We start from the raw sequence: 27,558 nt of genomic DNA on the forward strand, positions 1-27,558 counted from the left end.
CATGAGGCTGGTCAGTATTCCCAATGCAATCCTTACTGTCTCAACTTTTATCCCAACCCTGATCCCACCTTCCTTAGCACTTTAGTGGAAGAGTTTACAGGCGACCTATGCTGAGAGTGCCCTGTACAGAGCACAAAAGCCTCTAAAAACAGAAAGAAAACACAACCTGCTCCTCTCCCGTCCTCTCCGTACACAAAAGAGTTTCTCAGCCGAAATAATTATTGCAAATCAGCTTAATGACACTCCTCAGAGCAGCAGGAGTGTGCAGGACACTGGTACTTACTGTCCTCCAGCTGCACCTTCCTCTGGGGCAGGCTGGCCGTGGCCTTGAGCTGGCGGTAGTCCCTGGTGAGGGCGGACACGAGGCTGGCGTGGTTGGTAGAGCGCACGGCCCACTGCTGCTCGCTCTCGGGCAGGTTGGGCCAGGGCAGCAGCAGCACGTTGGACAGAGCCCTGCACACCAGCACCTGGGCCTGGGAGGGACAGGAATCACACTCAAGGAATGCTTTGGGTGGGAAGGGAGGTTAAAGCTCATCAGGTGTCCCATCCCTGCTTTGCGCGTCTCAGATGTGCGGGAGGCTCTGGAGGAGCTCTGCGGAGGTGCCTGGACACTGAGGGTGGATTGCAGCTCCCAAAACACCCATACAGGTTGTAAGGATATATATGTAACCTTACAGGATATCAAGACCTTACAGGATATAAACCCTGAGCTCCTGGTAGCCACAAGGAGATGTGGGAGCAGGAAGCCACACAACAAGACCCCACACAACACCAAGGCTGGACTGACAGCAAAACCATTGAACCGTGGAATGGTTTGGGTTGAAGGGACCTTAAAGGTCACATAGTTCTAACCCCCTGCCATAGGCAGGGACACCTTCCACCAGACCAGACTGCTCCAAACCCTGCCTGGCCTTGGATGGGACAGCCACAATTTCTCTGGGCAACATTAAGCAAAGAGACATAAATTTTAACTTTTTTTCTGAGTTAATTTTTGCTAGAGCCCAATCCTGGAGTGAAGTGACATTTTATGGCTGTCCAAGACACCAGTGGTGCTCACTGTTCAACAGCATAACAAACCCAAGTGAAAATTATCAGCTCTGCAAAGAGAGAGAGAGAGAGAGAGAGAAGCAAAGCTCCAGGATTTAAGGCTGGAAGCAGCTCCCAGCTCTGTCAGCCCTTCCCTGCAGCAGTAAATCTCTGGTGTTTGTAAAAACAAAGATTATTTTACTTTCATTACTCCTTGTCTGGTTTACAAGCTGAGCTTCTGCACTTGTGCAGCACTTTGTGCTTCCTTGCCAGCACACAACATAACCACATCCCAGCACTGTGGCTTGTCAGTGCTATAAATGGAATATATTTATATTATTTACATTACTTCTGCAATATAAATAAGGGAGTTTCATAAAAAGCTCTTTGTGTGGGTCAGAATCAACGTGCCTGTACTGTAAAGACAATGCAGAACTGGGGATGGTGTCAACAAATGAGAAAAGAATCAGACCCAAGAGGTGCAATTGTATTTTTTCCTTGTGCTGCTCCTTGAATCAGATCATTAATCACATACAACACCACTGTAATTTGTGGCTATCCAAAATATAGAGATGACTGCTGCCCCTCCAGTTGATCTTTGAGGTTATCCTTCCCCACCTGAGGCACATCTTCCCAAGGATACCTGATTTCCCTGTGAGGCAGCTCTGGGCCAACTGACCTTGTCGGGGAGGCGCTGGGCAGAGGTGTCAGTGATCCTGTTGAACACCTTCTGCACGGCCGGGATGCTGATCAGGAACACCGGGCGCACCGTGGTGGCCAGGGACACCAGCAGGTGGCACGCAGACAGCAGCAGCTTCTCCTGCACCTGAGACACAGAGAGGGGTGCTCAGGCTGTCACCAGCACACACTGAGCTGCCAGGACCTGGGGGGTGCAGCCAGAGTGGGTCAGGCTCTGCTCCCAGGGAAAAGGGACAAGATGAGAGGAAACGGCCTCAAGCTGTGCCAGGGGAGGTTTAGATTGGATTTTGGGAAAAGTTCTTCATGGAAAGGGTGGTCAGGCATAGGTTGCTCGAGGCAGCCCCCATGCCTTGAAGGGATTTTAGAGCCTTGTGGATGTGACATTGGGGGACATGGGTCAGTGGTGGCCTTGGCAGTACTGGAGGAATGGCTGGATTTGATCTTAGAGAGCTTTTCCTAAACAATTCTATGATTTATTTGCCAACCAGAGCATAGCTGAGTTCCCTTAAAACCATAAGAGAGAGACAGACTTCCCTGCTTTCAAGCCATAAAATCATTAGACTGAGTTTAAAAGCCTTTAAAATTGCTTATGCTTGTACTAGCCTGAGCCCCAGTGCTGTTGGGATGCTTCCCATGGCTCTGGGATGCAGCCCCAGCTCCCAGCCCTCCCCAGCTGAGCAGAGTGCAGCCCCCAGTCCCCAGGGGGGCAGTACCTTGGAGCTGATGAGGGGGGTGATGGCCTCCAGCGCCGTGGACACCAGGGAGATGAACTGCTCGGGGTTCTGCCGGTGCACCTCGCTGTAGAACTGGGCCAGCCAGTGAGCGTAGGCCTGCAGGGCTGCCAGGGACTGGGCGTGCCTGGGGACACCAGGGGACACAGTCAGCACCACAATGGGACACAAGAGTGGCGCTCCAAGCTAATCTGGCAGCATGGTTTGTAAAAAATGCTCACTGCTTCCTTGGGTTTTGGTTCTGGACACACCAAGGCGAAGGTGTGAATTGATAAAGCCAAGTTATCACCAAATGGTACTTAACTAAAGACACTTCATAATCACACTTTTATCACGTGAAAATTGAGTCAGGATGTTTCAGAGAGGTGTCCCCCAAATGTGTGACAGTGTTGCTTTCTCAGGCAAGCATTAGAAAATGGACCACATCTCTTTTCTTGTTTGCATTAGAAACAAAATTAGTTCCATTAGAAAGTGGACCACATTTTGTTTCTTCAGGGACAGGGAAAAGGGGGAACCCTTGCTGACAGATCGTGGAAAACATCTCCCCAGTTACTGTAAACCAGTAAAACCATGAAAACAACATCACCTGCACAAATTTCAGTGCCATTAACTTGGGACTAATAGGAGAAATCCCATTAGTTATACAGTGATATGGTGCAATCTAACGGGAATCTTCAAGGAGCTGCTGAAGGTGCAACTACAAACCAGAACAAGTGTTCAAACCTTAAATTCTGGTCACAGAACTCCAGCTGGCAGGGAACAGGTTTGTGCTGCACAGCCTCAGAAAGGGAGGGTCCCTAAAGTCTGTCACAGAGGTGATCTGTGACCAGCAGCTCCAAGATTTCACACTGAATGTCAGGGCCTGGATGGCAGGCAGTTGTTTGTCCCACAAATGGCTTGCATAGCTGCAAGGCTTATGTTTGTCTTGGAATACAAGAATTGAAACCCTCAACTGGGAAAAACCTCTTTTACCTGAGCCACAGATCTGACTTTGGTTTCAAAAAAATCCATCAACTGGATTTATAAATAAACTACACACTACACAGTGGATCCATTTCTTTAAAATATCACGGTTGTAACACTTATTTCCTCATTAATTACCTTGCTTTTACAGCCACCAGCACAGGGCACAATCCCAGTTTGCTCTCAGAGCTGATTTAAGGGACATTTTTCCTTCTCAGCACAAATATGTTTTCCTTTAAACGACCTGAGTACTTCCATTAGAGGAAAGACTGGTCCAGTATGCTGGCAGCAGCCTCGACTTCCATCAGCTGAAAAAGGTGCTTTGCTGGGGAGCTGCCAACAGCTGGAGAGGCTGTTTCCCAGAGTATCTGCCAAGGAGGGGTCTGAGCAGCAGAGACAGGAGATCCAACCCTTCCCACACCAGTTTGGGTGCAGCCCACACTCACACATCGATGAGGTCAGGCTTCAGCACGGAGGGAACGGCGGTTTCGATGTTGTACAGCTTGATTTGGGATCCATACAACGTCACTTTTACCAACCTGCAGGAGCAAACACACATGGCAGTGCAAAGGGATTGTACAAATCTGCTCCAGCACTTGATCTGGTGCAGCTCTTCCCCAGTCTGTGTGTGTCTGTGAATTTCTGCCATTTGTAATTATGTGCTGACTAAATATCTTGGAGAAGAAGAATAAAATGTCTGCCCCTTCAGCTTTCACAGGTCTTTTCATTTAAGAGAAGAATCATGGAATCATCAAGGCTGGAAAAGACCTTGAAGATCACGAAGTCCAACCATCAAAGGAGGTTTTGGTGATGGAGTTTTGGTAACTCTACCTGTTATTTCACTGCCTCATAAAAGCAGATGCAGAAACACAAGTCCCTCAATGTTTTCAAGTGATTGAGTTTACCTCATTCCACCATCCCAGTTTGCTCCAAGCCCCATCTAACCTGGCCTTGGACACTTCCAGGGATCCAGAGGCAGCCACAGCTTCTCTGGGCACCCTGTGCCAGGGCCTGCCCACCCTCCCAGGGAACAATTCCTTCCCAATATCCCATCCATCCCTGCCCTCTGGCAGTGAGAAGCCATTTCCCCCATTTTAGCACTTCATCCCTTGTAAATGGTCTCTCTCTATCTTCCCTGATGGCTTCCTGGTTACTGGAAGGGGTAACCAGGTCACCCCTGAGCTGTTTCTTTTCCAGGCTGAAACAATCCCAATTCCCCCAGCCTGGGTTCACAGCAGAGGGTCTCCAGCTCCACATCCTTCCTGTGCTGGGTCCCACAGCTGGAGGCAGCTCTGCAGGTGGGATCTCACCTGAGCAGAGGGGCAGGAGCAGAACCCCAACCCCTGCTGCCCACACCGGGGGCTCAGCCCAGCACACACCGCTGGCTTTACAACCCACCTTCTGGCCATCAAATCCCTCCCACCTCAATCTCCTCCCACCGAGGGGAGGCAGAAGGAAGCCCTGTTTGTCACTGTGCCTGCAGGGCTGGCAGGGGCTGTACCCACCTCTCCACCACGGTGAGGGCGTCGTTGAACCTGGCGGCGAACACGTCTCCGGTGAAGTACTCGGCCAGGCGGCCCACGGCCTGCAGCAGCGAGCTCAGGTCCCTCAGAGAGCAGTGCAGCCTCCTGCAGTCGTTCTCTGCTGTGATGTTCAGCCTGTGACCTGCGGGGACACCACAGCCCATCAGTGACAATGCCACAAACCAGTCTCTCTCCAAGAGCTGCCCCCGGAGCTGGAAATCCCTGCTCGCGCAAGGGAAAAAACCCACAGCTCTGTGATTAATCCCTGCAGCTCTTGGGGATGGGAAACCTGGTGACAAAGTGACAGGAAATGCAAAGTTTATTCTGATTCCATGACAAGCATTCTTCTGAAATGAGCTCGGCACTGGGTCACAGGTCAGATGGCAGCACTGGCCAAGGCACTGCAGCACTGGAGCTTGGAAAGGAAGCTCAGCTCTTCTGACAACACTCTAGAGGCTGATAAAGATGTCAACGACTATTTCAGCCTTTTACACCTTTATTTCTTCCTGGATGGTGTTAATTCCTACACAAACAAGAGCCTTTCTGTTTTCTGCTGCCATCAGGAGCATTCTCAGCTCCGGAGAAGGTGGTTTTCCATACTCCCTCTGCTGGCTACAGCTCCAGTGATCCCAGCAGCAGACCAGGGACAGAGAATTTGTGACTTCACTTCTGATGTGAGGTGTGCTGTGCACTTACATACTTCTCAGGTACAAGAAAAAACTTGCTAAGGAGATTTTCCAGCCCCACACAATCCTCCTGCTGCTCAGGTGTGGACACCTGGGCCCAAATATTCCAGAGCTTCTACTAAAAAAGCAAATATGTTCTGCAACCCCACCTTTTAAAGAAATTCAGATTTTCTTTCCACTGACTGTGTTTAATCCTAGATCAAGCTTTGAGCAACAACCTCTCCATTTTGTGCCATCAATACAAACACAGGATCCTGTGCCATGTGTTCTGGGATGAGCAGGGAAGATGAATCAGAGGCTCACTCTAGTCCCTTCTAGACCCATTCTGGGATTCTGGGCTCAATCCAGAGCTGCATCCGAGCTGCTGCTGCTGATCCAGCCCCCAGGACAGCTTCTAACACAGGCTGGTGCCACAGCACTAAACCCTACACATTGCTTATCCTGGGCTGAAATGATCCTGGGAATATTTTTTCTAGAACTGGCTATATAACAGTCACCATTCACCATGTCCAGCAGTATTGGAGATGTGACAGATTCCTTTCCTGGTCACATCAGGGAATTTCAATATCACCTTAAACTACAACCTCCCTTCAGGCAGATCTCACTACTGTGGCTTCCCTTGTTTCTCAAGAAGGAGCTGTAGCATTTGGTGCTGCACACCTGCTCTTAACACCTCTGGTATCTTCATATCCAATACCAGAACAAGCCAATACGAATAAATTGTATTTTGAGACTTCTGTCTGCTGATAGAGTTCAGCCATGAGACACCACAAAGGTTTAGATCACTGAATATAGAAAAAACAACACCAAAGCAGGTCTAAAGTGGTTTTGCAATGAGGAAGGAGCACAGTGTTAGAGGGTGGTTATTACCTGTTCCTGAAGTGACCACGAACTGCTGGAGCCCCAGATACACTTCCAGGTTATCCTGCAGAACGGGAAACTGGAAGAGAGGAGAACTGATTGTGATCCTGGGGCTTGGCAGACAGTAACACCCAACTAACTACTGACTGCTCTTCCAGAGCAGAGTTCTCTCATTTCTCCCCAGTGCCTTCAGACAGACATTTGGAGGAAGGGCAGGATGGACTCAGGGCTGATGCTGCATCCCACAATTTCCCAGGTCCTGACAGCTGTCAGGAAAAGAGAGATCATTCCCCTGAAGGCACTTCCCTGTGGCAGCTCTCCTTTGCCTCTAACCCCAGCAATCAGGCTGACAAGATAATGGTCTGACAGTGGAAGTGAGGGCACAGCACCAGGAATACACAGCTGGAGGTACAACCCAGGCCAAGGAGCAGAGGAATGGCAGAGCCTGAAGTGCAGTCTGAAGTGAGTCTGTGCTCACCCACCTCACCTGGAAGTATCACCTTCTCAAAGGTGTTACTTAAAAATCTCCCAAAATATTATGCAACCAGAAAATTGAGTTCAGTGCCTCTACCAGGCTACAGAAGGGAAGTAGTGCAGCAGCACTCTGCCAGCAAGCTGTAGGCTGCAGCAGCTGAAATTCCATGGGGAAACAGCCAAAGGAATAAACATCACAGTCCTCATGCACCCTGGTGTGGGAGCAGAGTGTCAGCCCAGCTCCATCACTCAGCAGTGACAGCAAACATGCCAGGTCCTGCTCATACTTCAGCTGGAGAATATTTTTCAACCCTTTCAGCCTGACACAGCTCTGTTTAATTTCTGTTGGGGAAAATGGTTGAAATTGGTGGTTGGTTTTATGGAAGTTCTCTTGCCCATCAGCAGAAGGAGCTGCAGCCTTTCCTTGCCCAGCATGGGATGGAGCAATGGCAGCTGCTGTCCACTGTTTTAATTATTTGCCACTGCTAAAACTCCTAAACCAACCACTGCACCCTGCAGCCACTGGGAAAAGCACTGGGAACTGCTTGAGAGCCTCCCACATTCCCCAGTCCACAAGAACTGGGAACAATGCAGGGCTCAGGAAAACACTCCCTACCCTGCTTCCAACATGCTGTGCCTAATTAACAGCGGAGTGTCTTTGCATAACTGCCCGAGGGGAGTTTACAAAACCACAGAGCCTTCCTCATGTGAATGTGTTACTCCAAGGAAGCCACATGCTCTGCTCCATCTGATCCATCTGCTCCCTGAAACACTCGCTCTGCTCCTCCCGCTGACTCACAGCAAAGAGCAGCCTCTGCTTTTGTTCCCTCCTTCTCCTGACAGGCTTCTCCTGCTTCCCTGCTTCAAGAAAAATGGCAATTGCAAAGGCACTTCAGGTCAGGCATCTTCTGCCTCTGCAGCAGCCCAGTTTTCTCAGCTTCTTGGGAATACAGTTCAGAGGTCGAGGTGTGCAGTGTTCCCAGCAGGATTAATGCACTTGCTGAGGTCTCACTGCTGTTATTTCACTTTCTTCTCACCCAGCAAAACCCCACCTGCACTGCTCTGAATTCTGGGCCACACTTCCAACCTCAGGACCTCTTCCTCAAAATTGTTATGATGCTACAAACCCAGACAACTTTTACACCACCAAAGGCAGTGACAGCAGCTGAAAAGAAGCACTTAGCCAGATCCAATCTGCTTCCCAGTAGTCCAAGGCCTCTCTCCAGTATTTTTATCTAGCCTTTAATTAAAATGAAGATTCCATTCTCTTTAAAGGCCTAATAATGACACTGATCTGCCCAATTCACAGCCCTGCCTCCGAGATAAAGGCCAAGATAAACAGCACAGAGGGGCTGCTGCCAAATGCTTACACTTTGAGAGGTGAGAATTTCTAAAGAGTTTCCACCAAGCTGGACTTAAAACACTGAAGCACTCTGTTTAAAACACACCAAGAAACGCAACAAAGCCAAAGAAACAATTTCTTCTCTTCAATTTCTAATCTCCCCTTGCCAAGTTTTGCATCAACCCCATTTTTCCCTACTTTCTTTTTGGCACTGAGGCATCTATTTAAACCAAAACACAGAAGAAAACCCTGCAGCAGTTGGTGCTCATTCCACGTGGCACTTTGGGCCTGGGGAGGACTTACCAGTGTGGAGAAGGCGTGAGTTGGCAGGAGCTCCATGACTTTGGCCACCACTTCCAAGCTCTGGCGCAAGTACCGCTGCCACTCCGTTTGCTGCTGCAGACAAAAGGGACACTGGGTGAGCACAGCCCTTCCCAGGGGAACACAAGAGCTTTTGGGGCACTGGGAAGGGAGGGACAAGGAGGGAGAAACATCCCCAAAAATCAACCCAATGCAGCACCTCAGAGAAATGTAACTTGCACACTCCACTGGAACTTATTTTCATATAGAATTCATTCTGTTTCCATACAGAATTGATAAAATCATGGGGATAGTGCAGGAGAAGGAAGGAGAAAGAGTTGCAATAAGTTGGTAGGTGAGTAAAACAATTATTTTAACAGTAAAAGTCTCTTTCCATGCTCGGCTACACAGGTGACTGAGAAGGAGGCTGTCTGTTACCATCACAGCCCAAACATGCCATTAATATGAGAAAGTAAAAATGAAACAAGAAACACACACAGGAACGTAGACAACAGAATCAATAGCACCATGGCCTGACTTAATTTTGTCTTTAAATAATGAACTAAAACCCTTTTCATGTTTTATACCAAAAGCTTGAAGTCTTGCAAGTATCACCATTTGCCACACTGTTCAGAAGGATAAGGATAACTTCATCAGGACTGCTCTAGATAATTTACACTCTAATTTGTAACATTATTATCATCATGGAAAGGCATCCAAACATCAACATGGTCTCTACAGGAGTATGACAGCTAATTATCCAGATGACACCAATGTCAAATGAATCAAGAAAATAATTTATTTTGCTGATGAAATTTATTTTGATTGCTGCTATCAAGCTCAGAACCTGAGATGTGACCAGCCCTCAACATCCCAGAATTTAAAAATCTGTCTGATCCCATTTGTGATGGAATTCCCTCTGCTCCTTCACCTACCCTCTTGTGACAGCTGACCTACACCTTTGACATTTATCAGCTTCAAGATGATTTTTATCAATACTAACTTATGAGAAATAAGTTTAAACACAAGCACCAACACTACACAGCTTCAAGCTTTTGCTTCAGAGATATTTTAGCATTTAAATTCTCAAGCGACCGACAAATTAATTCCAAACTAATTAAAGACTCTAAATTCCAAAGGTGTCCAGGCATGGCCATTTAACACCTCCAACAATCAGAATTTAAGGATCTAAATTTTTCCCCCAGTAAGAACCAGGTTAAACCCCAAGGTTCCATCTTCAGTGTGAAAAAAGCATCTAAAGCTGTTTCACAGCTCAAACCCCACACAGAAGGGAGGGGAGAAGCAGCTCCCCATGTTTAGCCCATACTCCCAAGTACAAGGTCTGGAAAAGCCACTCCAGGAGTTAGCAGTGCAAGGGTTCACACGTGGCCCTGTCCTGTCCAGCTGTGCTCCTTACATCATCATCCAGGGTCTCGTCATCCAGCTCCTCCAGCTGTGCCTGGTTATACCTGAACTGGATCCGGTTCAACACCTCTGTCAGCAGCAGAACCAAGGCATCTTCGTACCTGCAGCCGCCAGGGAGACACACAGAGAGGTGGGTAAAACCCTTCCAGCAAAGGGAATCTAAACCAGAACAGTTACACCAAGCAGCCCCTGGGATTCAAGCTATCAGCTTGTTTCAGGTCACAAGGTACCTGTAAGGAAACAGCCTTGGCAATAACCAATCTCCCTCTGCAAGGGAAAAGGAGGATTGTCGGCAATAGGAACAGCCCCTGAGTTCAAAACAGGAAAAGCAGGAGCAGCTTGCCAGGAACAACACCAGGTGTCCACAAACAGGAGGCACCAAGAGCCTCTCACAGCCTGGGCTGTCCTCAGCAGCCTCTGCTGCTCTGCTCTGGGAACTCAATGAGGAACAGAGGTGGGACCTTGAGCCTGTCTGTGCTGCTGTCTCCCTCCCCACACTGACATTCAGGTCCTTCTCCCCTGAAACAAAGGCAGCCCCTTTCCTGCCCACACTGTAACACTGAAGGCACATCACTGAGATATCCCTGTGCCTCTGGGAGCCAGGGAGCTGGTACAGAGCACACCAGAGAGCCAACAGAAATAATGCTGAACTGCAAACTCAGCAGAGCACACTGAGTCACTCCTGGTGCCACAACACCAAACTTCAGGGATTTCAAGCAGGGTTCATCTGACTTTTCCTTGAAAATCCTCCATCTCAAAACAGCTGGGGTCTCATTTAAAAAATGCTGGTTTTTTTCTAGGGAAAATGAGGTTGGAAAAACAGGCCTTCAAAAAAAGAGTACCAGACACAGGCATGACGCAAGGCAAGTGTCAGATGTGACAGTCAGTTGTGCCACCAGCCAGGCAGCTGCAAGCTCTGGGCAAGGTGGCGTAACCCTGCATTTGGCAACTTCTCCAGTGGTAAAAGTGGCACTGTGTACAAAATGCAAAGTCTCTGAACCACAGAACGGGAAACGTCCCTCTGTGCCCCTGTGGTGTAACCACCCCCAGACTGCCCAGCTCAGAGTTCCCACGGCTCAGGGACGTGGAGATGTCAGAGGTGTCACAGAGGACAGGCAGGTCTGACAAACAGCTCAGCCCCAACCACTTACAGGCTTTATTTATTTCTGATTTTGTAGTCTGACAGACCTAGAGACAGCTTTTTGTGACAGTTTTCTCCACAAGCTGAGTGACCCCGACACAACACATGTTAGGCAGGTACAGGAGCAAATCATGAAATTCCAACCCAAAAATCAACTTTTTGAGAAATTCAAACCCCACAGTTCCCATGTGAAAGGAGGAGCTGTGTGCTCTACAGTAATTCCACTTTTCCTTGTGGTTATGATGCCAGGCTGGCTTTCAAAAACCAACTGCTGCTGTTCAGGGGGCTTAAGGGAAAGAATCTTCCTTCTGCACTTAGCAGAACTAAACATGGCACAAACCATGGTGCTTTTAAACCTCAAAAACCCAAACAATCCACCAGGACATTAATCAGATTTTTAAAGTGGCAGCAAAGAGACTCTTCTCAAACAAAACCCACCCCTTTTAGGGTCAGCATCTGCTAAGGAAGATGCTGTAACTAATACACACAGCAGTAAGCAAGTGCAACTTCTGACTTACAGTCTCATCTGTATTTCTCAGAAACACATCCTCAATTTAGAGAGGAAATTTAAAATCCTAATTAAATGAAATTTGTTTCCTAATTCATTAATTAGTTGTATGAGCTGTGTGAACACTAAGTAAGCAACTTGTGTTGTAGTTTCCTCCTCTAATTTGTGCTAAAATGTGCTCTAGTTCTATTTTAGACTACAAAGCTTCCTTCCTCTGCCTGCAAGGTTCACACACAACATATGTAAGTGACAGTTTGTCTACCCAAACCTGCTCAGCCTGAATTCTTGTGAATGACTGTGAAACACTGAGGTTTACGCTTTTTATACTTCGTGATTTTAAAAAAATATAAAGGACTCAACCACACAGGAGGCTGCTGCAAGCAGTGGCCTATTTCTTACAGCTCTTCCATGATGACCACAAAGTCTCTTTGATGCTGTAGGAAAAAAGTCTTCCCTGGCACAGGGTGCCCAGAGAATCTGTGGCTGCCCCTGGAAGTGTCCAAGGCCGGGTTGGACAGGGCTTGGAGCAGTCTGGGACAGTGGAAGGTGTCCCTGCCCATGGCAGGAGTGGAATGGGATGAGTTTTAAGGTCCCTCCAGCCCAAGCTATTCCATGATTCCACCCTGGCAGCTCCACAGCCCTCACCTGTTGAGCACTGCTTCTTTGTCTGCCAGGCGACTTTTGATTTTGCTGGTCAGATAGTCCAAGAAGAGTGTCCAGATGTCCAAGCAAGAGAAGTAACCTTCATGAGTAGGCTGAAAGACACCAAAATTCCCAATGAGTACCACAAGCTATGTCAAGATGGATTTCCCACAATGAAAACAGGAGTTAACATCCACTTCAATCCATGGGAAGAGCTTCTTGCTTTACTGAAACACTTCTAGGATGTCACTGGAGAGATTCAGAGCTGTCAGAAAATGAGCAAGAGCTTTTGTACAAGAGCAGGAGCCCAGGAATTACAAGGTTGCTCTCAGTTAACCCATCTCATGGCTTGTTACAGCAGCTTCCAGCATTCCAGGGCCTAAAGGGGCTCCAGGAGAGCTGTGGAGGGACTTGGGACAAGGGATGGAGGGACAGGACACAGGGAATGGCTTCTCATTGCCAGAGGGCAGGGATGCATGGGATATTGGGAAGGAATTGTTCTCTGGGAGGGTGTGGAGGCCCTGGTACAGGGTGCCCAGAGAAGCTGTGGCTGCCTCTGGATCCCTGGCAGTGTCCAAGGCCAGGCTGGACGGGGCTTGGAGCATCCTGGGACTGTGGAAGGTGTCCCTGCACATGGCAGGGGTGGCACTGGATGAACTTTAAGATCCCTTCCAACCCAGACCATTCCATGATTCTGTGATATTATAAAGCTGTTTCCTTGTCATTATTCCTGTGTAAATGGGGCTGAGTTGCACTGACAGCTTCTACAACACGGTAAAACCAACCTAAAGCCACAGGGTTTGGGGGGTTTTAACACAAAAACTAAAAGCTACAAGAAAGCCACAGACTGAGGACAAAAAACACCATCCCCAAACACAAACCAAGCAAGTCTGAGAGACTTTTCCAACATTGTCCATTCCAAGGAGTAGAAAAAAATTAAAGCAGAAGCAAAGTTAAACATCAGACAAGTTGTTGTAGGGTAACCACCTGTGACCTCTGTTTGCAGCTAAATCCAAGAGCACATTAAGCCATTTCCAAGTCCCCAGTAGCACTGGGAAGTGCCAGTAAGACCAGTTAAATGCTCTTTTTTTGGGTTGACTGGGGCAAACTGAAGCTGGCCCTGGATAACAGAACAGATTGGGAAAAACGAGGATGTGGGGCTGTACCTGATGAAAAGTGTATTTGAACAGCAGGGCCAGGAATTCAACCACGGGGAACTGGGAGTAGGATTCAATTCTTCGGAGGTGGACGCTCACAAAGAGACGGAGGAAATCTGTGAACTTCTCAATGTAGCTACAAGGGAAAGGAGAAAGCACTGAGAAAAAGAACAGGAAAGGTGCCCCAAGGGAAAGCAATTTCATTGAAATAGTGATAAAAGCCACTTAAAATCTTCTCATTCAAAGCAAAGTTACAATTAACCAGCAGCAGAAGGATTAAAATATAAAGCCCTGCAACAATTACCTACAGGACGGGCAACCCTTCACTCCATTAACACCTGAAACAGCAGAAAAGATAATCTAGTCAAAAGCAACTTTAATATTCAGATAAATATCGAGTTCAACCAGGCCTGCAAATGAACACAACCCCCTCCACCCTGGAGAAAGAATTTGATAGCAAAGGTCATTGTACTGACAAAGGCAGGATTAGTGAAATGAACTGCAGCCCTGAGGAATTCAGCTGGAAGCAAGAAGTTAATGCAGGAATCAGCAGTAGAAGGGTTACATTTACAGGAGGGGGTGGGAGAGCCAGGGAGAGCTGGAAAGGAAATTTCCTCCTGCAGTGGAGATCAGCCATCCAAGAGTTTCTGAGCTGAGCCCAGGCTTGGGACTGAATTAGGAAATGAAAGAGAAATCTTCCTCCAAAGCATGGGGCTCCTCAGGGAATGTACAAAGTGTAGTTCCCAAAAGGAGCCTGCCACCAAATCTTCAGGGACTGAAGCAAGAGCTGTCCTCAGGGCAGCATGGAGAGTTCTTGAGGGAAAAATGGCAAAGCCTCCCGTGGGATGAGCATTCACTGGGGAACACAAACACACCCTGCACAGCAAGAGGTTAAAAATCATCTCCAGATCCATCTGTGCAGCAAGAGTTAAATACTCCATCAGCCACGGGAGGGATGGCAGCACCACACACACATCACACACAGGCAATTCCAGCCTTCCCTCATGCCCAGAGCTCTGAAATGCATGAAACTACTTAAAGTTTGTATTTTAAATAAAAAGTTGGGCTCAGCACAGTTTCAGACAGGCATGAGCAGCCTAGTTTTACTCTACTGCTTGCTCTGCACTGCTGCAAACTCTGGGGATTTTGGTGGTTTTTTTGGGAGTCCCCACTCTTTCTAACAAGAGCTCCCTCATGGCCAGCAGCACTGCCAGCTGACAGAGCTGCAGCACTGGGGTTTGCTGTGAGCCTTCAAAACCACACACTAATCTGAATATGCAGAAAAAGATGATGTTCCTTCTTTATTTGGCACTGCCTACTTGACAGGAGATCACTGAGCACACCTGAGCACAGATCAAACACTTACAAATCAAAGCCAGGGGAAGAAAATAATAAAAAAATGAAGTCCAGACTCAAACATCACCATCTTTTTATTTTTATTTTCTAAACAGGCTCTTACCTGAGAAAAGTGAAATTCTTCCTTGGCCCCCAGCCCCCTTCTCCAACCACTGAGCCATTGCCTGGATCCTTACACAAATGAAGCAAAAGGCAATTTGAACTTACTTTTTCCTGGACTAGTCTGGCAGTTCCAAAGTGTTCAGACTGATTTTTAACAGAACAAGAAAACCCAGCAGCACAAGAGGTAGGCAAGGAAGGACTCTGGGGCCTGCAGGTTCTGAGCACACCCATCTACTGAAGGGGGTTTCTTCAGTGCCCCTTTCATTCAGGATTTTGTTACTCCGAGCCAGGATGACACTTTAATTCAGCCTTTAATTCTGGACACAGAAAGTACAGCTGTGTCCTTAAGTGACAAAAGGAAATTCCTCATGGCCTTTTCCACAGAAAAGACAAGGAGAAAAGAAAGTTCCACTCCCCCAGAAGCCAGCTGGACTTTTCAAGTCTCCAGAACATCTTGGTCCCATCGCTATTTCAGACCTTAGCAATGAAGAAAGGGGATCTCCCAACTCCAGACACCACAGTCGCTGTGGATAACAGGTCTGAGGAATGTCATGGAATGGCAACACCACCTCTACCCAGGCCAGCACAGCTCCAGACCCTCCACTGAAGCCTGGTCTGCTTGAAATTGTCCATAAAAGAAAGAACAGTTAAATAGGGGGTTGTGGGTTTCCAGGAGAGCTTTTCTGAAATCCAGAGGGGAACTGGTGGCTCTGTGTGCCTTGCAGGCAAAGGTGGCACATTCTCACGTCTCATTTTATGCAGAAAGCAACACAAGTCAGAGCTAGCAAAAAATGAGCAATAGAATTCCCTGTGAGTCTGGACTTACCACACCAAAGTTACACCTTTATCTAAGGATATGGAAAAGGAGAATTCTGCAGCAAGTTTTCTCTGCAAATGGACTCAGAGCTTTTTTTCTTAAATGCTTTTTCCTCCTGAGTGGGAATTTATTTCCACCTTTGTGTACCCACAGTAAGATACTCAGCACTTTCACACAGTTACAACCTCTCTGCCACTGTCAGCAGCCCTGTGACAAGAGGCAGCACCAAGTCACCACCCTGCCAACACCCAGGCTTAGCCACTCAACACAACAGCAAGAGGAATCTCACTCTGTCCCCTACAAGTAGGAATATCTGACATAAGAGAGTGGAGCTGTGCTAGGGAACAAAAGGTGGCAGTAACACCCTGGAAAAAGAGAATACACAGCTTCCCAAGGTGCTGCTGCTTCCCTGTTGCCTCCAGCCAAGCTTGTGGAAAGCCTTGGAAGTGGAGCCATTCACCACTGAGCAGAGCTCCCCAAGCTGTGCCTGGTGCTGCTTAAAAACAAATTTAAAAAGTGAAAATTAAAAAGAATCAGAAATGGCCATGGCTCAATGAAGGGCAGGAAGCTTCTGCTGTTTCCTCCCAAGTCATGACTCGCAGGATGTGTGGTTTGGGCAGAGTGGCAGATACTGACCAAAGGGGACAGAGGGGACACTGCAGTGCCTCTACCTCACTGAGCCTCTTCTGTGTTGTGTGACAATAAGTTCTGCTGTGGTGCCACCTCAGACCTGCAGTCAAACAGCAACCAAGGGGACAGGGGAGGGAAGGGACAGCAAGGAGCACAAACCTGGGCCAGCAGCTCCCTCAGCACCCAGCCCTTACCTGGGCACACCTACCTCTCTGCCCAGCTGCCCTGGCTCAGTACTCTGAAAAAAACCATCAGACACAGACACACCATGCAACGGCCCCAGAACACACCCCCACAGTCCTTCAGAGGAAGCACAAAGCCCTGGCACCGCAGCCCCTACCTCTCATCCAGCTCCTCGAGCCGGCTCTTCACCGTGTGCGCGTTGTTCTCCTTGGTGATCTTCTGCAGGAGGTAGAAAGTCTGCTGGAACATGCGGAGCAGGTACTCCTCGAACTCCATAGGCACGCAGTTCTTGGACATGAGTTCGTTGATGCAGGCCATGGCCAGCACGCCCAGCCGGCCCCGCTCCTGCCCCAGCACCGAGTTGTGGCTGCTGCCGTTCACCGCCGACATCTTGCGGGCGCGCGTGTCGCAGCCGAAGCGCGCGAAGTGGAAGATGGTGGTGAGCAGGGACGGGGTGATGCTCGTGGACAAAGGGATCCAGCTGAAGAGGTGTGCCAGGCACTCCAAGGCCAGGGAGCAGATGTATTCACTGTCTGTGTCCAGGATGGGGATGGGTTGGTTCAGCAGTTTGGCTGCGCTGGGGCTCTGCAAGAGGCTACTCAAGAGGTCACCTGGGGGAGAGAGGGGTGTCAGCAATCCCCAGCTGCCCAGCCCAGGGCAGGGCCAGGAGCTGGACTCTGACCATCCTCATGGATCTCTGGATCTCTTCCAACCCAGAACATCCTGTGATTCAGCAGGTTATCTGCCTGAGAGGAATTGGTGATTTCTGTACTTGGGAATTAGCCTCACACAATCCTTCTGGCCTTACCAGGCAGGGTGTTCATGGTATTTCAGGAAATATAGTGCCATGGGGTATTTTTGGAATTTATTATAAAATACTATCCCTCCACAAGGCTGAGCATCCTTGATACAAGTTTGGCACATCCCTGTTATGCTGAACGTGGCAGAGTCAGTGCTGGCCTGTAACATTTCTGGTGATGTTCCCAGCCACACCAAAAAGCTCAGTCAGGGCAGCACCTCTGCCCAGGGACCAAATGCCACAGCAGGCAGAGAGCACATCCCCCAGCCTCCCAACCACACCATGACAAAGGCTTCCCAAGAAAGGTGGAGTCAGAAAAATTTGACACAACCTCAGGATTTATCTTCCATGACTTTCTCCAGCCTTCAACTGAAGCCATAGAAAGTTAATATTTGCAATATCCTACGACAGAGTTCCACGGCTTCACCATGAAGCTGCTTGCTTTGGGGTATGCCAGCTCCTAGTTTCACTTTCTACCCAAACACGGAACAGAAGCAAACCCTGCTTTCACTTTCTTTGTGTCAGCAGGCTTCTAACAGCTCCTGCTCAGTTTCTTTGACAGAGAGGTTTTACTTCTGTTGTTACTTACAGGGAAGCCACTCAAACCCCTCCAGCACCTTTAGTGCCCTTCTACAAAGCTTCCATTGTTTCTCTGCACCTACTGATACTGAAAGAGCTGAACTGCAGCCACTCAAGGTGCAGATGAGCCTCAGTTCCACAGAGCAGCACAGCAGGGAATTACTCCTGACTGCTGCTGCTGTGAATTCTTTGTTGTGGAGAAGCTCTGAAGTTAATCCTGCCTAGTCCAGGGTGAACCCCCCCTCACAGCAAGAGGGGTCCACTCACCTTTCATCTCCCACCTCTAACCAAGCCATCAACCACCCAGAGACTCCCTAATCCCTGATGACCTTTGCTTCCTTAAAAACTTTTGGAATCCAAGGGCCAGTCCCAGCCAGGCTGCCTTTCCCACAGATGCTGCTCACTATCTCCAGGTTTCCACCTGCTGCAAAACTATTCACCCTCCCCAGGTTGCTCAGCACACTTCTCTTCCTTGAGTATCTCTTCATCTTCAAAAATCTGGCACTTGCTCTGCTACAGATTCTGAAGTTCTCAGAGAATCTGAGTGATTTTTTATGGAAGTGAAATATCCTGACACACCAGCAGTGCCAGAACAACAGCTATGATTTACTGATCTACTTCCAACATACACAAGAGCCTGAGTGATGAACACATTCCTCCTAAGTCTTCATTTTTCAAAAAGATTGATGTCTTACATCACTAAATTCATAATTCCCTGCCAAGCCTTATCATTGCTTCTTTCTCCTGCACTCCAGAAGCCAAAGGCAGCACATGGCTATGGCTGAGCAAGACAGTCCTGCCCTTCAATCTTAGCACTGAACCCCTCTGTGGGCACATTCTCACCTGGACAGGACATATTGTACCTTTCCAGACGCCCTGAAGCTCAACAAGGCCAAGTGCTCCGGGGCTGGGGCAAGCTCAAGCACAGATCCAGGCTGGGCAGGGAATGGACTGAGAGCAGCCCCGGGAGAAGGATTTGGGGTGCTGGAGGATGAGAGCTGCCATGCCCTGGCTGTGAGCACCCAGAACCCCCCCTGTGCTGGGCTGAGCCCCCAGCGTGGGCAGCAGGAGGGGAATTCTGCCCCTCTGCCCCCTCAGGTGAGACTCCACCTGCAGCCTCCAGCCCTGGGGCCAACAGCAGCAGGACCTGGAGCTGCTGGAGAGAGTCCAGGGGAGCCCATGGAGAGGTTCCAAGGGCTGGAGCCCCTCTGGAGCCAGGCTGGGAGAGCTGGGAGTGCTCACCTGGAGAAGAGAAGGCTCCAGGGAGAGCTCAGAGCCCCTTCCAGGGCCTAAAGGGGCTCCAGGAGAGGTGGAGAGGGACTTGGGACAAGGGATGGAGGGACAGGACACAGGGAATGGCCTCTCACTGCCAGAGGGCAGGGATGGATGGGATATTGGGCAGAAATTGTTCCCTGGGGGGGTAGGGACGCCCTGTGGCTGTGGCTGCCCCTGGATCCCTGGAGGTGCCCAAGGCCAGGCTGGACAGAGCTTGGAGCAGCCTGGAATGGTGAAAAGTATCCCTGCTCATGGCAGGGGGCTGGATAGGATGATCTTTAAGGTCCCTTCCAACCTAAACTATCATTATTCTTTTAAACATTCAGTTCAGCCAACTCCACAAAAATCAGTGAGAATTAAAGATTCTCATCTTTTAACGCATCCACACCAGAAACTCTCAATTACATTCCTGTAACTCACAGCAGTTGGTTCAAGTGCTTTGCATACAGTTAAATCACTGAAGCTCTGAGGTTCAGTGATTTTCAGTGTCTTTGCAAACAGGTGACAAATTCACAGCATCAGCTGCATTCATGCCAAAGGAGAGAACTCCCATAACTGGCTGGGGAGCAGGAGAGCAGCCACAAATACTTCTTCATTTGTTTGCCACAGGTGAGTGAATATTCCTGAGGAAGGGATTCATCAGGAAATGTGCTATAAATCATGCAAAGACAACATTTGGAGGCTGAGCCTGTTGCTGAGTAAATCCTACACCGTGGCAATAACTCAAATGTTGTCCAGCTTGGGACATTATCAGAGTTCCTTTGCTTAAGTGATATGAGAAATGAGTTGAATGTTGTCTTCGAGTGCTATTTAAAACCTATGCAAGACTTGCAAGTAACCATTTCACTCCACTTCCCTATGCAAATGAAAAATAGGAAGCAGAGGTTTTCTAAGTTCCTAAAGAGATCTGGGCTCTGATGGAAGATATTAAACATTTATGGGGACTCAGGAGCTTGTTTTGCCTCTTGGAACAGCTTTAATCTCACCTGAATGGAAAGAGTAAAGGGTGGTGGCCTCACTTCAGCAATGAAAACAATCAAGAGTCACCAGTACACAGGAATTGAGTCTCAGGGAACATGAAATGAGCAAGCAGTGGATCAGAGGGAAGCACTTGGTGTTCCTTTTGGAAGTGGTGGAATCATCATCCCTGGAAATGTCCAAAAGCCACATGGATGTGGCACTTGGGGACATGGTTTAGTGGTGGCTCTGGCAGTGCTGGTTAATGGTTGGTCTCAATCTCAGAGTTTTTTCCAACCTTAGTGATTCTGTGACTTCAGGAAGTGGAAGCACAACGAGTTTTAACATGGAGACAGCAAAGACACAGCACAGAAAAATAAAACTAGGAGAGTTTCACACAAACAAGTTTGCACAGGCAGAAAGGCACTGCCAGTGTGGTCCTGGTTCTTAGCAATTATCTTGGAAAAACACTGTGTGAAAAGTTTGTTTATTTTCCCTTAGAGGGGAGAAAGGAAAAGCCCAGCACAGAAGTGCAGCCAACTTCCAGTTTGGGAAATCTGATCCCAAGTCACGAGGTGAGCACACAGGTGGATAAAGCTGCCTCAGCACAAGCCCCAGGGGACAGAGGGATATCTCCAACAGACTTCCAAGACAGCCAGCCCAGAATTTGTTCTACCAGTGCCCTCCCCCAGCACCATTCTTGACAATTGAAACCAGAAGCTTTGATCTTTTCTGCAAATATTTCCTGTCCAAACTCTTCCCAGCTACAGCAAAATCCACTGTCCCCCTGCCAACCCAAAGGAATATTTCTTCCCATTAAAGCTTGTGGTTTGTATAGAAATATAGAAGCATCTTAAGCTCTTCCACAGGAAAGGAGCACTCGAAATGTTGCTCAAACTTCAATGTGAAAGGTTTAGCACCAAGCAAGCTGCCAACAGCTTATCAGAGGCAGCAGTCTGGAGCTGCCTGGTGCAATCTGGCCACAAGGAAGCGATCTGCAGCTCCCAAGGAACTGTTCAAGGTCCCAGGGACAAGGAAATGTGTGCCAAGGACAACAACATAAAAATGTGTTCTCCATTTCAGAGGTAACTAAGAAATAGAGATGGAAATGGGTTAACATCAGATAAGCACTCACACAGAAGTCTAACAGGAATAGAAAGAAAACAAACTTTCAAAATTACAGAACAGTTTGGGTGGGAAGGGACCTTAGAGCCCATCCAGTGCCACTCCTGCCATGGGCAGGGACACCTTCCACCATCCCAGGCTGCTCCAAGCCCCATCCAGCCTGGCCTTGGACACTGCCAGGGATGGAGCAGCCACAGCTTCTCTGGGCACCCTGTTCCATTCCACAGAGAACTGGCTACTTTTATTTTCTATTTCCAAGGTAGGATTCAGTTTTGCTCCACTGGCTTTGATGTGCCAACAGCTGGAATTCAGGAGACAATGCCAACCCCATGCAAGGCTTGGGGAAAAGCAGCTGGAAAGTTGCTCAGTGGAAAAGTGTGCCCAGGTGGGCAAGAGGGCAGTGGCACATGAGCTGGAGCAGCACTGGGGTGACAGCAGGCCCCAGGCAGGGACTGTCCCCTGTGCTCTCCCTGCTGAGGCACTGCCACTCCTGTGTCCAGTTCTGGGCCCCCACAACACTGAAGGGCTGAAGTGTGTCCAGGGAAAGGAACAGAGCTGGGCAAGGGGCTGGAGCATCTGGAGAGGCTGAAGGAGCTGGGAAAGGGGCTCAGCCTGGAGAAAAGGAGGCTCAGGGGGGACCCTGTGGCTCTGCACAACTCCCTGACATGAGGGGACAGCCTGGAGGGGTCGGGCTCTGCTCGCAGGGAACAGGGACAGGACAAGGGAAAACAGCCTCAAGTTGTTTAGGTTGGGTATTGGGAAAATTTTTTCACAGAAGGGTGGTCAGGCCCTGGCACAGCTGCCCAGAGCAGTGGTGGTGTCACCATCTCAGAGAGGATTTAAAAGCCTTGCATATGTGGCAGCTGGGGACAGGGGTTAGTGGTGGCCTTGGCTGTGCTGGAATAACAGCTGGACTTGATGACTTTAGAGGGCTTTTCCAACCTTAACAATTCCATGATCTTAATTCACTGTCATTACAGCATTTTGTACTGGAAATTCAGGGAGGTTTCTGCCATCTGAGGACAACAAGCAGTTCTGTGGGCACATTTTAATGACGTTTGCCATGGGGTGTGTTCCCACAGTGGAATTTGCTTCTTTGTGTAGGGTTTTTCTTTCCAGTCAGGAATTTGTTGGTCTATGAAAAGCTCTGGGAAAGGGTTATTAGGAGAGGTTAGACAGTAAAGGAAGGAATCTGCGCCTGATACTGCAGGTTTAAGCACGTGGAAATCCCATCTTGTAGCTTTTCCTTACCACTTTCTCCTGAGGTCGGTGATGGTGGTGGAGTGGCAGCAGTAGCACTGTGCTTATCCCAGATGCTCTCCAGAATACCTGGCCAAAGAGAGACCTTTCAGAAATGCCTTCTCAAAGACACACTGATCCAACAAACACAACACCAACTGCAGGAGCACTTTGGCAGAACACACCTCAAGTGCCTTGAGAGGGACAGAAACACCCATAACGGCTTCGGGCTCACTAAGAGAAGACAATCTCCATCCCTCTTCATGCAGGGAGCTCAGCAGCTGCTCTGCTGCACCACTTGGTTCATACTAAGTTGCCCCAAATGCTGCAGGACAGAGCTCAGTGTTCCAAGTGCAGCAGCAGCCGCCACATCGTGGTGGGACAATCGTCCCCATTTTGCTTCCCCGAGCCCTGGGAGTGGCAGCTCAGCAGCACCTCTGGGTGCTGAGGGGGGACACTGGTGCCAGTGGCACATGGTGGCACCGTGTGAGCCGTACCTGTGAGCAGCCCCAGCACTGTCTGCACCTGGTCCAGCAGCAGCTTGCGCAGCTCCTCCTTGCGGGCCACGCTCAGGTCCTCGCGCGGACACGCCAGCTCCTCCGAGGTGGTCTTCAGCATGATCAGCCCCAGGGGAGTGGTCACAGGAGACTGGATCAGCTGAGCACAGGAGAGCAGTGATGGCAACATTCACTGACAGACTGCTCACAGCTTAGGATAGCCTCACCACTGAGGGCACTCCAGTTCCCACAGACACGTTCCGTTTCCCCCAGACTTGACTTTCTGATGTTGCAACAGCTCGAGCCCCGTGGGAATCCTCGGGGTTTCAAGAGAGCTTTCATAATGTCATTGCACACATTCTGTGTCCCAGCTCGGTCACAGGAACAGCCTGTCCCTTCTGTTTGCTGCCAGGCTGCCCTCAGCCCTGCCCAGGACCAGCAGCTCACACCTCACAGCCCAGCAGGCTCCCCAAAAATCCCACACGGCCCAAAGGCTGCAGCCAGGAGCAGATGTCACCAGAGCACAGCCCAGGGATCTGCCCTCCCCTTGCACCTCTACTGGGTCTCAAGCTGGAAACTGCATTTTCTCCAGAAAGAGTAACTTCTGCCCCATGCTGGAACAGGACTGCACAAAAAGCTGACTTGTGCCTTCATCAGCCACTGGGATATTAAAGACTTCTTCAAGTGGGACAAAGTTTTGTTTCCAGCTGAAGGACAGCACTGCTCTTCACTGCTGCCCAGACACATCCAAAGAGATTTATGCACTGCTCCCTCTGGGAGAAGAAAGTCCAAAGTCAATCCCAGTTGCTACAAGTAATCCTTGAAGCCATAATTCTGTAATACAGGTTGACTTTGCTCCTGATCCCTTGACCCTCCAAAGGAGAGACAGGCTGAGTTAACATTGCTACAAACACAGAGTTTGGTGAAATAGCTGGGGAGAAAATAGCCCATCTAAAAGCTCTTCAAGGGGCCTTTGAAAAGGAAGTCCCATACACAGGAGCAGATGACAAAGAACCTAATGAAATACCCAACTTGTTGGTAAATTGTGAAGGGACTGAAAATCATCTCTCAGGATCTTTTCTGACAAACCCAGGGAGTTTTAGCAATACCAGACACCGGTACCTCAGTCAGGCCAAAGAAATTGTAAACCTCTAAGGAAGCTGTACTTTATGTAGAATTACTGGCTTTGCATAATGACAATACAATATCCTAATTTACCTTTCTTCCCTACCCCTCCAGTGGGTAAAGGTTTAGAGACTACTCAGAGTGCTGGGATACAATTTAATGCTGAAGAACAAAGAACATGCTGCAAATGATCTCAGAAAAAAGTCCTGAGACAAGGCTCATCTGCAATTCTAACAGCAAATCATTCTGCTCCTGTGCTACTCTTCCTTCTGTTGAGGCCCTGGAATTCAGCATTACTGTTTTTCTTCCACTTTCTCTGAACATTTTAGGAATGTGTCTGCCACATAAATTAATTTATGGAAACATTTCCCTCCACTGAGCTCAAAAGGAGAGGCTTAAGGGAAAATAGATTCCTCAAGTGAGCTCTGCAATTCCTTAAGATAACCCCAGAGTGCTAGAAAGGCCAGAAAAGTTCAGGCTGCCTTTCAGTCCAGATCCAGGTGAAATGAGAGGCAAAACTCCACATGGAGACAGTTATCTCCAAGTATTTCTTGTCAAATTGACAACTGAGGCAAAACCTGCAGCATGCCCCACTCCAGAGCAATCAGAAAAGTGATTACAGCAGCCAGTGATGAGCTCTGCAGCCAAGACAGGGTTTTTAAAATTTTACAATTAATACTAGATCCATTTGCCTTAACAAACAAACTCGTGCCACTCAAGGACTTGGATTTAAATAACTGCCTTGTGGCTTGGCCGTGGGCTTTGCTGCATTCAAATCATGTAATTATGTCAGCAGAAAAAGCCTGTGCAGCGCTTCAGTTTACACTCAGCCTCTTTAAGCCAATTAGGAACAATTTTAAGGGAACTGGAGACAAAATTCTCCAACAAAAAGAGGTTTGCACCAGCCTGGTGATGCTCCAGCAGCAGCCTGGCTCAGGATTCCCTGTAAGGATGCTGAGTTGCAACCAATATTCCTGCTAATAACATGGATTCAGTCAATATCCACAATTCACAGCTGAGCCTTCCTGCAAGAGCCCTCCTAAACACGCCAACAGCATCCCACTAGTGACCTTACTGATGAGCTACCAGAGATTTTGGGGTGTCTTTGGCAGTTGGGTGAAAAATCTGCAACAGCCCCATTGAAAATTTGCCCTTTTGAGAATCAGTGACCCATCCATCACTTTATTAACTTATTTTTTTGTTTAAAGAACAACCCATACTCCTTGTATTTTCAAGGACCAGCCCATAATATTTAAAATTCAAAGCAAATACTTGTGGCACAGTATTGCTCCTCCCTCAAAACACTTCTCACCGTGGAGAGAAACGTAATGTGGAAAAAGTCGAGGGCTACGACAAAATTAAACAAGAATCTACAAAGCAACATTTACTATTTAATCTTTGTCAAAAGAAATCCCTACTCACAGAAGCACAACGATGTTTCTAAGGAAAAACCTGGCTTCATTCATGGACAGACTTCTTACCTGCAGGATGTTGGTGAAGAAGTCGTGGTAGAACATGGGCCAGTCTTGGCGGCCGATGTCCACGATGACTTTGCAGAGCTTGTTCCTGATGAAGTAAGGCAGAGTTTTGTGGTGAGCCAGCAGCAGCTTGGGCAGGCAGCTCCTGATCTCCATCTTGTCCTGGGATGGGACCCCCAGCCACATCTTATTGATCAGGTTCTGGAAAAGCAATGGGCATTCCAAATGAGCTCATCTTGGACACGCTTGGCTGAGGTGAAACACTCAGAATCGGGAAACTCAGACTGGTTTGGGTTGGAAGAGACCTTAAAAATCATCCTGTTCCAAACCCCTGCCATGGACAGGGACACCTCCCAACTATCCCAGGTTGCTTCAAGCCTCATCCAGCCTGGCCTTGGACACCTCCAGGGATCCAGGGGCAGCCACAGCTGCTCTGGGCACCCTGTGCCAGGGCCTCCCCACCCTCCCAGGGAACAATTCCTTCCCAATATCCCATCCATCCCTGTACTCTTCCAGTGGGAAGTCACTGTCCTTCATTCTGTCACCCCATCCATTGTCCCCAGTCCCTCTGCAGCTCTCCTGGAGCCCCTTTAGGCACTGGAAAGGGCTCTGAGGTCTCCTGAGAGCCTTCTCTGCTCCAGGCTGAACAACATAAAGCAGGGACAGAGCATCTGGCAGAGCTGCTGCATCTCATGGCCCAGGACTGGCAGTGCCACAATGGAGCTGGAGTTACTGGTTTAACTGGTTTTGGGTTAAGCAGAACTATAGTGGCAGGCACAGAACCATTTCCTCTACCTTTTAACCCTGGGCACTGAGGGTTTCTCCTCTAAAGGGGGAAGCACAGCCTTGGTGCAGGAAGCAGGAAAAGAAAAACAGGAAGGAAGTTTGGTTTTCCACACCTCTGATGCCACCCAGGGCTCCTGAAGCTGAGCTGGAAGGTCACTGGAGCAGGCAGTGCCTGGCAGTGACAAGGCACGACTCGAATGGAAAGCTTTTAGTCCACTTAAAGCCAGACAAAATCCAAAGGAAAGCAGAGTTGCAAATTGCTTCCCTGCCCTGATCCCATTTAGGGCTCTGGAGCATTAGGATTTGAATCTCTTGGGATAACCCAGAGAGGAAGCTGAGGCAATGTCTGTGCCCATCTGCAGCTGGAGAAAGAGAATGCTGCAGATCACAGTCCCAGACTGGGTTGGGTTGGAAGAAACATCAAATATCCAAAACTGAAGCTGATGCATGGTCAAAGGAGATGCAATCCATAGGAGGATGTACTGCAGACACCAATTCCCAGTGGAGAGCTACACAGGGATATTGATACAGAAAATCCTCGCTGGTTTTGGTGTTTTCTAGCAGAGAAAATCCATCCACAAGTACTGCTTGAAAACAATGACCCAACCAGCTGAGGGTTCCTTGCTGCAAGTTCAGAATCCCAGTAAGACTGCACGATATTTTAGCTTTAAATTCCATCCTTTCATGCCCACTGTGTTCTGTCCTACTCCTCCCACCTGCCAGCAGCAGCTTTCTCCCTATAAATGCTTTTGGGAAGATGTTTTCTTTTCCAAAAAGCAGGAGGTGAAAACAATTCATCTGGAAGGGCATCAGGAGAGGTTTTATTCCAAATCCACTGCTGACTTCCTAAGCAGTTTGGGAAATGCATGTCCTTGGGCAGTTTTGGGAATGATCCTTGTGTTCACAGCCTTTTGGCTGACCAGTACCCAAGGACAGGTGGGGAAGCTGCAGACTGGGACAGACCATGGCTCTGAGGACCAGGCAATGTCCAGCACTGCACCAGTTAATTTTGGGAATTCAAGCTCCTCCATGGAGAGATCCTCATCTCCCAGCTGGGCTGGGAACTCCTGCCCCTCCCTCTGCACTTGCACAGTGATTTCATTATTCTGGGCACAGTTAGGGTTTTCAATGC

General features: G+C 48.7%; 1 protein-coding gene across 4 annotated transcripts in view; it reads right to left on the reverse strand.

The window, feature by feature from the left end:
• XPO6 (exportin 6) overlaps positions 1-27,558 on the reverse strand; it is a 55,288-nt gene that overhangs the window by 9,030 nt on the left and 18,700 nt on the right. For 2 of the 4 annotated variants that reach the window (XM_066330087.1, XM_066330091.1), the window contains exons 4-18: positions 25,644-25,841; positions 23,038-23,197; positions 22,553-22,630; positions 16,724-17,177; positions 16,592-16,621; positions 13,488-13,614; positions 12,325-12,434; positions 10,023-10,131; positions 8,609-8,701; positions 6,499-6,568; positions 4,925-5,084; positions 3,866-3,958; positions 2,439-2,583; positions 1,706-1,852; positions 284-473 (exon numbers count right to left, since the gene is read on the reverse strand). In XM_066330087.1, the coding sequence (XP_066186184.1) occupies positions 284-473; positions 1,706-1,852; positions 2,439-2,583; positions 3,866-3,958; positions 4,925-5,084; positions 6,499-6,568; positions 8,609-8,701; positions 10,023-10,131; positions 12,325-12,434; positions 13,488-13,614; positions 16,592-16,621; positions 16,724-17,177; positions 22,553-22,630; positions 23,038-23,197; positions 25,644-25,841 (2,164 nt within the window). The remainder of the gene's footprint in view (positions 1-283; positions 474-1,705; positions 1,853-2,438; positions 2,584-3,865; positions 3,959-4,924; positions 5,085-6,498; positions 6,569-8,608; positions 8,702-10,022; positions 10,132-12,324; positions 12,435-13,487; positions 13,615-16,591; positions 16,622-16,723; positions 17,178-22,552; positions 22,631-23,037; positions 23,198-25,643; positions 25,842-27,558) is intronic. The other 2 variants (XM_066330090.1, XM_066330088.1) reach the window with 2 other exon arrangements.

Source organism: Sylvia atricapilla, chromosome 15 (genome assembly GCF_009819655.1).
Source record: "Sylvia atricapilla isolate bSylAtr1 chromosome 15, bSylAtr1.pri, whole genome shotgun sequence".
Taxonomy (NCBI): domain Eukaryota; kingdom Metazoa; phylum Chordata; class Aves; order Passeriformes; family Sylviidae; genus Sylvia; species Sylvia atricapilla.